General features: G+C 38.9%; 1 protein-coding gene across 1 annotated transcript in view; it reads left to right on the top strand.

The window, feature by feature from the left end:
- Positions 1-14,754, top strand: part of LOC119428258 (ELKS/Rab6-interacting/CAST family member 1) — a gene marked incomplete in the record, with an annotated part of 148,371 nt that overhangs the window by 99,303 nt on the left and 34,314 nt on the right. Inside the window, 1 exon segment of the mRNA XM_037695915.1 lies at positions 8,515-8,662. Coding sequence (XP_037551843.1) covers positions 8,515-8,662 — 148 coding nt within the window.

The following is a 14,754-nucleotide window of genomic DNA, read 5'->3' as shown; positions in this document are numbered from 1 at the left end:
AACGGCTCTTGAGGGGAGCTGTTCTCTCTATCTCAAACACACACACATTCGTCCTATGTGCCGGCTTCAACCTATTTCCCTAACTCTTCCCTCTGATGGTCCCGTCTTCAGGCTCCACGTTGAATCATTTATGTCCAGTGTCTCTGACCCAATTTATTTTAGTTTTAAGACACGAGCGAGTTGGACGCACTTCTCCAAAGCATCCTTCCAAAACCCCGCTGTTCTCTGTGTGGTATCGCACATAATTGGGCTGCTTTAATGAACCAAACGAGAACCTGTCAGAACACAGTTATTTACAGTTTTTATTAACGTCATCAGCAAGATTTCGGCTCTGCTCAAAAGTTTGGAACTGATTTTTTTTTTTTTTTAACTGTATTTCCAGATAATTACTGCATTATTGTTAGTTTTAGTGAGGAGCACTTTAGAAGTTCTGAATGCAAACACCCATTGCTCATAAGCTTTGTTTTATTCAGCTGCAGTGGAGCTTCATGCTAGCTGGAGGAAGCCACGATAAACAAAGACTTTATTGGCTCGCTTTACTTGGTTGCTGCTTACATGGCAGTTCAGCAATAACAAATGTTCCATAAAAGCTGCTCAGATGCGTTCATTGGGCTGTTGTCTCTTGTTGGGTTGTAAAACAGTTAGCGTGTCGGGGAGTTTGTGCAGGATGGTTCAGGAGGGAGCAGAACTGGAGGCGAAGAGGTGCAAACCTCACCTTGAAGGGACGATTGACTCCATGTCAGATGTATATTTTGCTGTATAAGTTAAATCTACGGTGTGAGAGTGTGAGTCTGTGGGAGGCAGAGAAAGAAAGGGATTCAGCTCAGAGCAGATAAAAACAGGAGAGTAAAGGGGGGGCTGAGGGGGGAGGCTCACTCTCGCTGGCTGTCTGCCGCAGGTCAAAAGCTGTCAGCTGAGCGAGAAATACTTCTCTGCAGAATTTCATTCTGAAGACCTAGAAACAAGCAGCTTTGTGTGTGCGTATGTGTGAGAAATGCAGAAGTGAGGAAACGATGTAGAGGCAAAAACACGACGAGAGACTAGAAGCAGATTTAATTCCTTATGTTCGAGTGAGTTTTGCACTTTCAGGGTTGTGTAAGTTCACACCTAAAAACAAGCTCAAAGTTGACTTATCCTAGCTTAAAGCATGAGGCTCAATGGGATTTACCTGTATAAATAAAGGTTGATTGGATGTGAAGTGTTTGTAGGCAAATAGGCTCTTATTGCATATTGTATGACAAATTTAATGTCTTTAACCTTTTGTGAAATTTCTGTAATTCTATAAAGGTTATTTTATTTGAATAGCTTTACTTCCTTTGTTCTGCTTTTCTAAATTTTTTGGTTGATTTTGTCCAAATATAACCCAAAGCACAGAGCACTTGGAGGTACAGTAGTCCCTCGCTACTTCGCGGTTCGTTTATCGCTGCTTTTCAAAATAAGATTGGACATGACACACAGTTGGCTGGTTGATGGATGAGCCGCACGATCGGCATGGAATTTTTATTTAAAATAAATTATTTAAAATTATTTAGTACCTTCTGCACATTTGTGCAGCCCACATAGCAGGATAAACTTCCTGCTGCAGCTGATCAGCTGTTCACTGTGCAGAGCAGAGAAGTGGGCGTGGCCAAGAGCGCTTGCAGGTGGCAAAGAGCAGAGGAGGTAGGGAGACATTTGTGCTCTTAGAGTGTTTAGAGTTTAAAAACTTTGTTTAGAATAATGCAAGAGTGTGGGAAGGGTTTGACGCCTTTATATATATATATATATATATATATATATATATATATATATATATATATATATATACACTAAAATAAACTACTACTTACTACTTGTACTCCTACTTTGCGGTTTTTCACTTATTGTGGGTTTTTAGGGTACGGATCTCCCGCGATAAACGAGGGACTACTGTATTGTGAATACTGTGGGAAACTATCACTTTTTTTTGTTGCTTTCTGTCCAATTAGGTTAGATTTTTAAGTTATATTACTTCAAAGTCCAGCCATGTATTATAATTGGTCAATGAGGGTGTAGTAAGCTTTACAGAAACTTATTCAAAGTCATTCACTCGTCTTAAATTGTGTTTTTAGAGCTCAACGATAAGAAACCTGCTATTACAGAACTACGATTGAGCGTTTTGTGTATTTTATACTAAAGAGTAAATTGTGGTGTCCTGAATGCAGCCTCCGGTGTAACCAGAGCAGATGGAATCACAGAAACCAGCGGAGACAGAAACAGAGAGCAGAGATCTGGGATTATTTCAGAAATAGCTTTGTGTTTGTCTTAGACAGAGACTGGTCAGTGTCACGGTGGACTGGATCTGCTTTACGCACACACAGGAACAGATGCACTCCTGTATTTCACTCATGGACACACACACAAACACGAACATTTACGCTCTGAACTCGCATATGATCATCATCCCGAACTGGAACACACAAACAGCAGATTGCAGGAGAAGCAGCTCTTGTGTGTGACTTCAAATATGCAGAAGTATGTGAGCGAGCTAAAACCGGACTTTGGTGTTTTTTGATAAAGTGAGGAGCCTTAAGTGGTTTTAGAAAGGAGAGAGGGCCCCCCACATGTGTGTGTCTAAATGTGTGTGTGTGTGTTATAGCTGGGGTCAGGTGCCTGGCGCTTTGTGTATATCTGCTTACTGTCTGCCTTGTTGCAGCGGCGATGACATCATAGCACACGACCGCCAAACGATGGAAAGAATTCCCTCCCACCCTCTTTAAAGACCAGGAGATAGAGGGAGTGATGAAGGACAGGGTAAGAGAAGGAAAAGAGATGAGAAAAGATGAGACAGAAGCTTCAAGTGAGATGAGAATTAAAAAGCTTTATTAAGCGTCTCACTTCAAACTTGTTGGAAATGTTTTTAAACAAGCTGCCGTTCCACTTTAGTTGTTTCCTGCATTTTGAGGGTTGTTTTATGCACAGAAGGTGAATTTTCTAACCCAAACGTGCATGGATTATGGGAGGAAACTAGAGAACCTGAAGATAAGCTATGCATGCACAAAACTCCATGCAGAGTTCCCAGCTGGGAGTTAAACCTGCAACCTTCTAGCTGCAAGGCATCTGAGCTAACTGCGCCAAAATCATGTTAAAGTAAATAAAGTTATTGCACTGGTTGGTAGTGAGTAACATTGAGTTTAATTGAATTAACCCTTCCGCAAAACACTTTGTTTGCCTTACATTCAACCTCCTTTGAAACTATGAAAATAAAAAAGTTTAAACATTTTCTAAGATAGGATGTTATGTATATAGACAACTCATGAAAAGTGAGACAAATACATGAAGTTACTTTGATTACAATAAAATTATCAAAGGGTTAAAAACAAAAGATGCTGGCAAATCAGGACTTATATGAGCAATTAACATGTAGACCTTCCTTAATTCTTTTTTTTTTCCCTTAAAATTAACTGAAGAAACACTTGATTTAAAGGCTGCACATCCTCTGGGAACATTTCTATCGCTGGTCTCCTTGTCTTTTTGTTTCTACGATGATTATGATGATGACTTGCGTTACAATGCCAGCAGAGCCGAGTTCATACTGTATTTTAAGTGCCGTCTGACAGTAGAACCATCTAAAGCCTTAGCACATGATCGCTGCTCTTCAAACGGCTCCTTGCTGCAGCGGTAGCCACAGCCAGCACTTGTCTGAAGCACGTGTTTAGCTTTGCAAGCTGAGAAGGCCAAGTCGAGTGCTCTAAGTACGTGTTTGTGTGTGCGTCTGACAGAGATGAGGGGAGAAGCCCAGAACGAGACAAGTGCATCTGGAATAAATAAATTTTTATCACCGGCAATTTATAAGTGCCGCATGCTGGCAGGTAACTCTCAAATACGATATAAAACTGGACGCGCTGTTAGCTTTTATAGGAGTAATGAATGTCCTGTTGGCTTCTCTGCACGGGAGTCTGTGTACCTGAGTCTGTAAAGAAAGGAAAACCGAATGAGAAAAGAAAGGGCTGCAAAACATGAGTTTAAATGTTTTGTTTTTTACTAATCAAGGCCTAGAGATTGTAATGTCTTATATCCAAAATGTGAAAGACACTTCTACTAAGTATGAGCTTGTAGAAAACTGCAAAAATTGTTTTAAACTGCTATCCTGCAGCTTTCCATCAAATTGCATGCTTTTTTGTTTTGTTTTAATAATTCTTCATTTAAAAAACTTTTTCTTAATTAGTCAGTGTTTTTTAGCTTTTATAGTCTATTTTCAGTTATTATCAATATGACTTTTTGATGATTTCAACTAAATTACCAGAATAATATTAAATATTTTCAAATTATACCTATTTCTATTTTTTTTCCTTCCCTAATATGGTTTCTGTGCAGTTTTTGAAAATTTTGAAAAAAAACAAAAAGTTGGTTTAGCCTTTTTGTTGATCAAAGTTTGAATAAGTAGGGAGTAAAAATGAACAAAATATTCAAAAAAACATTTTTTTCCAAATGCATACTCTATAAGTTTAAGTAGCTTAATGTAAAATTGAATGTGGTGTGGCAATTTTACTGAAAAATTTAGCTGAAGAAAGTTACATAGAAATGTCGAAGAAACAGTTTTGTCTGTTTTTGTCACGTTGTTTCCTCTAAAATTTAGAGTTTTGTTAAATTTCGTTTCAAGTTATGACAATGAATCAGTCTGAACATCTCGGTATTTACCTCCAAATTAAAACATCTGATAGACGCTGAGGAGTTTAACCATCGGGGACCTGACCTCTCAGCTTCCCGATGTTCTTGTTCCTGGAAAGACTCCTGCTGTTCAGATGCATGTCAGGACATTTGCCCACTGACAGCTTGGTCAGTGAGGTTGACCAAAGAATTTGTGGATCTTCACACAGTCCAAACGCTCAGTCTGTCTCCACTTAGATGGTCTCATCCCTGCATTCCTCATTGCGCTGCCGTATCTGTGTTTGTGACACGCACATGGAGAGGAGTGTAACTGTGGCCTGTGGAAATGTTAAATGTTTCCTTGTCTTGATGGATTTCTTGGATGATTTAGTTTGGGTTTAATAAACATTCTGAACATTCTGACCGCTTCTGCTACACGTTGGTTCTTTGTGTGGCACCGAAGGGGTTTTAAAGGTGTCCTCGATTATCGAGCTCGGTCATCAGCTTGCGTCTTGTATTAGATCCCTTTTTGGTCAGTTCTGACCAAAGCAGACTGCTAATCATACAGAAACTACCTTGATTTATTAGAGCTGCCTGGTCCTTACAGCTTTGTGACCCAACTTCTTTAATATAGTCCAGTTCATGCACTTTCACATTGTTTGAATGGTTCAGTTCTGATTTGTATCCAAAATGATCTGATCTAATTTGTAAAATGTGCACATATTGTTGGAAAAAGCTCTTATCACAAACATCTTTTAAGTTATGATTCCCATAGTTACAGAAGATAAACCTTTCTGGGAGTTATATTTCAAAAAGTAAACAGAATGGAGAAAACAAAGATTTACATTTTTCTATGTAGGTACAGTACAAACAAGCACAATAAATTAGATATAACTAGAAAGTTCCTGGAGAAACTTTGACGTGGACTGCTGCCAATTTAAATTCTTGATTTGACAGTACTGGTATTGGGTTCCATCTCAGCTACTACTATACCAAATTTCGGCTCAATACTGCAAATAAATAAATGAGTTATAGTCATTTTTTCCATTTAGCTAAGGTGGCCATCTTGGATTTTTGATTTGGATTCGGTATGTGATGGGGAACATTCTCGGCTATAACCACCGCAAATTTCAGCTCTATATGTATAAAAATAGATGAGTTGGAGCTAATTAAATTTAGCTTTGGTGGCCATCTTGAATTTTTAGATTTGAATTGAGTATTTAATGTTCATTGCTGTCCGGTACCAAGACACCAAATTTCAGCTGGATAGCTCTAAAAATGGCCAAGTTATCATATTTTTTTACCTTTTAGCTAAGGCAAATGTAGTGTTCTACGTTCCTCAGAGAAGTCCACATCCTGTCCCCAGAGACACTGTAACTAAAACTCTTCGACCCCCTCTTTTCTAATCTACTCCCTTCCTGGAAAAATAGACTTTGCGTCTCCAAAAAGCCAATATCAAAGTAACAGAATCCTGCAAAGCTAATCAACTCTCAGTCCCTGTGTCAGACAAAGTGACACCGCTGTAATCTGCATTTACCAGTTGAACAGAACTTTGTCATACCTCCTGGACAAGAGGTGTGTGATCACCATGGCAACGCAGTTGGACAGAGCTTCAAACAGGACAATCTTGGATTTTTGATTTGCATTAGAATCATATAACAACTCACTCTCAGCAATGACCATACTAAATTTCAGCTCAATGTTATTATAATTATAAATACGAAGAGTAAGATATAAAATTAAGAAACCTTTTGTTAGGTGGATAATAATAGGTGTCTGCCTTATACTAGGCAACAAGGTAAAACAAGGAAACATCACCAAAAAAAAAATAAATCTGATGGGACTCAAACTGAACTCAAAGTAAAAGCTAATGTAAAATTGTTAGTTTTCAAATACGATTTAAAAGTTTGTACAAATTTTGCTGCTCAAATATAAAGGAGCAGGTTGTTCCAGCATTTATGAGTTTCCAACTAAAAAAAAAAACACTGAGCCCCTCTGCGCTTTAATTTAGCCTTCGGCTGTTCTAAGAGGTGTCTATTTTGATTATTTCAGTGCACATCTGCATAATTCAAGCATTATTTGGTTAAATGACTGGGTTTTAAACCATTTAAATCCCTTAAAAGTAAATAACAGAATCAGTACAGAAACAGGTAGCCTGTGTATACCTGCATGGCTGTACTTTTTAATATTTGTCCAGATGTACAGCAGCATTTTGGGCTAAACATGACCATTCAAGGTCAAACATTTTGAGCTTCAGTCTACTGATTCAAGTATGCAGTTCACATTCGATGAATGGTTTCAGTTTGACTCGGCGTTGTCAAACGTTTGTTAGCACGTTGGAAAATAATGCACATATTATTGTTGAAAATTTATTCTCACAAGCATCTTGTCAGGTATAATTAACAGAGCAGCAGAAGCTAATCTTTCCTGAGAGTTACTGCAAAAGTAAAATGCAAAAGAATAAAAGTATGTTTTTTCCAGCAGATTGTCATCTTTCCGTGTATTTACGTGCACGTGTGATTGTGTGTGGCCTCCAGAGGAGTGAAAATTCCTTTGGTGATTTAGATTCCCTCTGAAAATTGGCGCAATCCTGAGAATTATCAGAGTTGGGATTCGGTTCGAACCAATCCGAGGCTGGTGGGATGAGTTGGATGTGGCTTGCTGCTTCCTGACCACAAGGAATGTTATCCATCTGTCATCTTCCTCATCGAACCAGAGTGCTGGGGGGGGCTGGAGATACAGACTGGAGGGCAATATAAAGCAGCTTAGATGATGAAGAAGGAAAAACCGTTAGACTTAATTATTAATTTATTGTTGGATGTAAGCTCCAGCTACATTTTTACCAGAGTGCTCAAAACTTTTGATATATTTTTATTTTCTTCTTGCTTAAATATAACAGAACATCTGAATGAAATACTCCAAACTTATCAGAACGCCACAAATATTACAGCTGAAACCAGATGTTTACGTGTTGTGTAAAAAGACACAACCTTTTCTATCTATCGATCTTATCTAGCTGACAAAATATAAATAAATTAATTTTCTCTCTCATTATTTAAGCATTTCACAAATAGGAATAATTTTAGGCATCCTAACTGATCTAAAACAAGAATAATGTCACTGTGGGGGGAAAAAAGTTGTCATTTTATAAACATCTGGTTTTAACTGTCTAAATGATTTTAAAGTAAGTAATACGTGTGTACAATATATTTTTGATCTTCTATATGCATCATAAACCTTGATGACAGTGATTTTAAGACAACCTTCCTTGTCATAATTGTTTGGGATTTTTTGTTTGATTTAATTTATCTTGGAAAGTAAAAGTTTTTAAAGAACTTTTTGTCACGTCAACTTCCAGATGAACTAAATTCTTCTATGTTGCATTTGTGTTTTTGCAATAACTGCACAGAGTGAACGTTTTATATTTTTATAAACAAATGTATTTGATATTTAGCTTTTTTTTTTTTGTTTTAAAGAGCTGAGAAGACACAAAAATATAATAAAAATGTTTTTTTTTCTCCTGTTCGTTGACCTGTTTTTTTTTTTATGTAGATTGTAAGGTAACCATTTTTTTTTATTATTACCAAAGATGACTTGAATTTTGTTTTAATTGTGCAAAACATTGTAAAATACTATGTACAGGTAATCTTTTTTTGCTGTCCTCGTATCAAAATGGCCTCTGAGGCATCAATTTTAAAGCTGAGGGCTCGAGTCACTTTGATTAAGGAGTAAAATACTTTTTTATATTAATTTTCCAACTTGTACATCCCTACTTGCTTTCATCATACATATCATTCAGGGACCTTTATCAGCTTCCTGGATTTAGCAAATTCATTAAACGTCAGTATGGCAGTATTTTTGGATGAACGAATGGATTTTAAACATGTACAATTGTTTTCTGTGTAGGCAAGAGGCACTGCTGGCTGCTATAAGTGAGAAAGATGCCAACATCGCCCTATTAGAGCTCTCCTCGTCCAAAAAGAAGAAAACCCAAGAAGAGGTGGCAGCTCTGAAGAGAGAGAAGGACAGTCTGGTTCAGCAGCTCAAACAGCAGGTAAACCCCTCCAACACTGACTGCAGAGCTTTTTAATCAGGTGTTTAAATAAGCAAAAAGGAGTAGAGACGATGAGTGACAAAAGTAAAGATCGAGTTTTACCCGAGGAATGTGGCGGCCGAATTTGGAAAGGAGTAAATAAAAACAGGGGAGCTCAGGTGAGGTGGCAGTGATGAGGGGAGCAAAGAAAACAAGGAAGGCGGAGAGAAACCCAGTCCAGATGTGACCACAAGCCCTCCAACCACAAAGAGTAAATTTCGGATTAACCTGCCACTCCTACATTTCACCACACACACACAGATTTGGTCTCCATCGCGTCTTTGCAGGCAGCGCTCGTGTATAAATTTAGACTGATGATAATATTCTCTCCAAACACACAAACACACCACCTTCCTAGAAAACACACCAGAGTTCATGGACACACACACATCTTTATGTGCACACTCAGCCTGGCCAAAAACAAGGATATAAACATGACCAAATGCCTCTGTGGTTCCACACAGGAGTCTTTTCACATTCAGAGTTCTCTGGGGTCTAGTGAAGTAACCATCGCTCGGTGAAATAAGCCTTCGGGGAGTTTGGTTTCTACTTTCTTCTTGTCCTCTCTGTGCTCTCTCGCTCATCTGTCCAAACGTAGCTAGACGTTGGTCTGTGTATGAACTTGATGCACTATTAACTCAAACAGTCTTATTTTTTAAAAGTTTACATAATGGACGAAATTTCCGCTGAGGTTTTGTACAGGAAAAATAAAAAATGATTATCTGTTTGAGGTAATGGAGTAAGAAGCCGAAGGCTTTAAAGAGCAGTTGTCCAGTTAAGTTGTTAAAACAAGCCTCACTTCCTTCCTCGTGACCAACTCATCTTTCTACGCCGTGTTTGAAGTCTTTCTGACACCTCAGTGTCTCTGAGGTGGTCACTGATGGCACAGACGCTCCACTGTCTGCGACTGCCAGTGTGTGCTTGTGGATTCATGATGTAAAGGGTTTCACTCTTCCTTTCTAAATAGCTCTGCACATGCATCATTTTTTATTTGTTATCAAATTATTTCTTATATAATGTCTGATTGCAGTGTAAACTCCAGATGTTTGAAAAGCAGGTAGGTGTTTTTTTTTCTTTTTCTGAGGCTTTCCTTGTATTTTCTTCCTAAAAGTAACATATAATCAAGGTTCAAGGTTCTTTATTGTCATTCGCATCACATGTCGTACATGAGGTGGAACGAAATTGTGTTCTCAAGGTCCCAGTTATACCCAAAAATAGCAAAAATATAAAGTATAAAAGAAACAGGATATAAGGCTCTAAGATACAAACCGGATTCCAAAAAAGTTGGGACACTAAACAAATTGTGAATAAAAACTGAATGCAATGATGTGGAGATGGCAAATGTCAATATTTTATTCGTAATATAACATAGATGAAAGATCAAAAGTTTAATCTGAGTAAATGTAACATTTTAAGGGAAAAATATGTTGATTGATTCAAAATTTCACAGTGTCAACAAATCCCAAAAAAGTTGGGACAAGTAGCAATAAGTGGCTGGAAAAAGGAAATTGAGCATATAACGAACAGCTGGAAGACCATTTAACACTAATTAGGTCACTTGACAACATGATTGGGTATAAAAAGAGCTTCTCAGAGTGTCAGTGTCTCTCAGAAGCCAAGATGGTAAGAGGATCACCAATTCCACCATTGTTGCGCAGAAAGATAGTGCAGCAATACCAGAATGGTGTTACCCAGCGTAAAATAGCAAATACTTTTAAGTTATCATCATCAACCGTGCATAACATCATCAAAAGATTCAGAGAATCTGGAACAATCGCTGTGCGTAAGGGTCCAGGCCGTAAAACTCTACTGGATGCTCGTGATCTCCGGGCCCTTAAATGTCACTGCTCCTCAAACAGGAATGCCACTGTCAAGGAAATAACAGAATGGGCTCAGGAATACTTCCAGAAAGCATTGTCAGTGAACACAATCCACCGTGTCATCCGCCGTTGCCAACTGAAACTCTACAGTGCAAAGAGGAAGCTATTTCTAAGCAAGCTCCACAAGCTCAGACGTTTGCACTGGGCCAGGGGTCATTTAAAATAGAGTGTGACAAAATGGAAGACTGTTCTGTGGTCAGTTGAGTCAAGATTTGAAGTTCTTTATGGAACACTGGGACGCCATGTCATCCGGACCAGAGAGGACAAGGATAGCCCAAGTTGTTATCAACGCTCCATTCAGAAGCCTGCATCACTGATGGTATGGGGTTGCATGAGCGCTTGTGGCATGGGCAGCTTGCATGTCTGGAAAGGCACCATTAATGCAGAGAACTATGTTCAGGTTCTAGAACAACATATGCTCCCATCTAGACGTCATCTCTTTCAGGGAAGACCCTGCATTTTTCGACACGATAATGCCAGACCACATTCTGTAGCAATCACAACATCATGGCTACGTAGGAGAAGGATCCGGATACTGAAATGGCCAGCCTGCAGTCCAGATCTTTCACCTATAGAGAACATTTGGCGCATCATAAAGAGGAAGGTGCAACAAAGAAGGCCCAAGACGATTGGACAGTTAGAGGCCTGTATTAGACATGAATGGGAGCACATTCCTATTTCTAAACTTGAAAAACTGGTCTCCTCTGTCATTCTGGCATTCAGTTTTTATTCACAATTTGTTTAGTGTCCCAATTTTTTTGGAATCCGGTTTGTATATGCTAAACACTAATATTGTAAAATAGTATGGCATATTAAACAACAGCCTGAACATGTGTTTGTTGTGCGCAAATGGGTATACAGCAGCATAAAGGCAAGAGATCAGTAGCATGGATAATCAGCAGCGCAGATAAGTCACATATCACCAATTAAAGTGGCATTAAAGTGATTATCCTGGTTAGATATTCAAGAGTCTAACAGCCTCAGGGTAGAAGCTGTCCCTCAGTCTAATGGTTCTATACTTGATGCTCCTCAACCTCCTTCCTGAGTGGAGCGGGGCAAAAAGTGTGTGCTGGGTGAGTGGGGTCCTTCATGATGCAGGTGGCCCTCTTCCTGCATCTGGAGGTGTAGATGTCTGTGATGGTGGGGAGGCTGACTCCAACAGTCTTCTGTGCAGCCTTCACCACTCTCTGCAAAGCTTTTCTTTCTGTAGCTGTGCAGCTTCCATGCCACACGTTGATCCTGGCACACAAGATGTTCTCCACTGCACACCTGTAGAAGGAGGTGAGGACTGAACATCCCAGACCAGCTCGCCTCAGACGCCTGAGGAAGTAGAGTCTCTGATGAGCTTTCTTGATCAGGCTGGTAGTGTTGTTGCCCCAGCTGAGGTTGTCATTCAGGTGCACACCCAGTACTTGTAGCTGGAGACCACTTCCACAGCAGATCCTCCTATATTCGGTGTGGGGGGTAGGTGTGTTTGCTCCTTCTGAAATCCATGACCATCTCCTTCATCTTCTTCACACTGATGTGAAGGATGTTCTTTCTTCACCACCTCTCCAGGTGTTCCACCTCCTGCCTGTAGCTGGACTCGTCATTGTTTGTGCTTCATCCATCCAACCACCGCTGTATCGTCTGCAAACTTTACAATGTAACATCCTGGATGGGTAGGAACACAGTCATATGTAAGCAGAGTGAACAGGAGGGAGCTCAACACACAGCCCTGAGGGGAGCCAGTGCTGAGGGTTATGGTGGAGGAGGAGAAGTTGTGGACTTAAAAACTAAACAGTAATTGTAAAAGAATACATTTATTTCTGAAATGTGTACCAACACAGAAACACAGCTGCACGCTTTAAAGAAAATCTGTAGCCTTGAATGTGCACGTTGGTCTTTAACCTCCATTGTCACGCATCAGATCACGATAACCTCAGCTCTCTTCACTCTCTTCTCTCCCATTTGTCTGCTTCCAAGTTTTATTTTTTTTTTATTTTTTTTTTTTCAATTTTATAGACAGCTGGAGAGAAAAAAAAAAGACTTGCATTTGAGTTTCCTATAGAAAGAAATTGTGAGAATAATAGAAAAATTATTAAAGATACCATCAAATGTCAAAGTAAGATGTTTACACTGACAAGTCAAGAATGTATGAGTGGAAAAAGTTTCTGTTTTGATCTGTAATATCAAATATTTTTAATATAGTATCTCTTTTTTATAATTATAATGCAAACTAAATTAAAATGTTATTTGCAGACCCCAAAGTGGTAAAAACAGTTTATGAGTAACTATGCTTGCACATCCTCAGTCAGTGCAAGACTTTAAAATATTAAAATGCCCCCCAAAAATATCAGGATGTGGTGGGTTTAGGTTAGAAATATTCAGGGTTAAGATTTTCTATCCTTACAAGGTCAGTTTAATTAACTATTAAGCTGTTAACTGAGATTTATTTCTCTGTTTTTCACTCTACTCATAATCTTCACTTGCATATTATCACAACCCACTTTTGTTACATTGTCAGTGGAAAAATGTGGGTCTAATCTCATTTCTTGTTCTGCAAAGACGTCAGTTAAATAATTCCCCACAGAGCTCCACTCAGAGCTGTATCCTTATCATTTGTAATTTTCCACTTATCAACAGTTTTCTTTTCCTGATAAGGAAATATGGAGAAATAATCCAATTTGTTATCATGATGGAATAGTTTTCGCCCAAGCCTGACTCAGCAACTTTTTTTAAACTGATAATTAAACTGATATCTTCAAAGGCTTTTATTTTGCATCTAAAAAGCTACTGAATGTACAATATTCTAATCTAATATTCCCCCCCAAAGTCTTGTCACAAAGACATAATTTTCTTTAAAGCATGAGTCAGCAGTTGGCTCCTCGTTTCACTTTTCATTTTGTCAGCGGCCGACGTGTAGGTTGGGGGGACTGCGTGGAGGGGAGGTGAAGAAGCTGAAGGGTATGAGGGAGGAAGAGTGAAATAATAGCGTGATGATTAAATTAAGTGAGAAGGAGAGTTGGCACAGGAGCGAGTGAGCTGAGGTCAGCATTCCTGACAATTAGAAAAATGAGAGACAATGCAAAGAAAGGCCAGGGGGAACATTAGGACACTCTCTGCTTTCTCGGTTTCTCTTTCGTGTTCGACAACCTCTTTCTTTTAGCCTGGAAATCACTTTTTTTTTTTTCTTTTTGACAAGGTTGTTTTATTCTAGAGATTTGCCAGATGATTACAATAAAACAAAAAAGTCAATTTAGTCTTCGTTAATGGTTTCTTGATCACTTTAAGGTCCTCGTCTTGTCACGAGGTCGTAAATGTCTTTGGGTGTTTTTCTTCAGAGTCTTACCTCTTTTTTTTTTTTTTTCCAAGAACCACCGATGGTCCAAGCATCTCCACTAAAGCCACTTTTAGAAATGCAAGAGTTCTGGTATCTCAGAGCGGACAAGCATGGATGTTGCCAAAGAGGACTCCATGTCACCAAAATATAAACAGGTTTACAAGTTTATCTGGACTAAAAAAGAATGCTTTTCATCTCTGTTTGGCAAAAACAAAGTGTTTTTTTGACACAGTGAAAGGGTTTTCTTTAGGTGAAAGAAAACAGAAGCAATCCAGACCAATAAAACCATCACCGATGTCTAAAAGGGTGACTGCAATGTAAGACTTTGGTGGATTTATTCATCCAGTGAGCCCAGCAGACTTCTCAAAGCAGACAGACTGCATTAGGAGACAAGAGACTTACAGGTTTTGGAAGAAGACACGAGCAGCATTAAACCCATATGGACGAACACCGATCTGAAACATCCTGCCAAAGCAAAGAACTGATTAACTGCACTGTCTTGGTCCAGATTTTAGTCCTTTCAAACATCACTCACAATCTGAGTTTTTGCAAGAAAGCCTTCCAATCTGAGAGGTTAAAAATCCCAGTGGACCGCTTTCCAAAAATGTATTGACAAGTACTCCCAAGATAAAGTTACACCTTTATAAGGATAAAGGTGCAACAAGGATCCATACAGGAGGTCATTCTTGTCCAATGCACAATAAGCATTTTGGGACCAAACGCCTATAAAGACTTTATGATGGTTATAAGGACTCTAAAAAAGTTAAATCTGGTCCTCTGGACATTCAAAAAAACAAAAAGCAAAACAACAAAAGAATGTAGAAACGTTTCGTCTTTCATCCGAAAGACTT

This window comes from Nematolebias whitei, chromosome 22 (assembly GCF_014905685.2).
Source record: "Nematolebias whitei isolate Nwh7 chromosome 22, NemWhi1, whole genome shotgun sequence".
Classification (NCBI taxonomy): domain Eukaryota; kingdom Metazoa; phylum Chordata; class Actinopteri; order Cyprinodontiformes; family Rivulidae; genus Nematolebias; species Nematolebias whitei.
The sequence above is the reverse complement of the archived record's forward strand: the minus strand, read 5'-3'. Positions and strand labels throughout refer to the sequence as shown.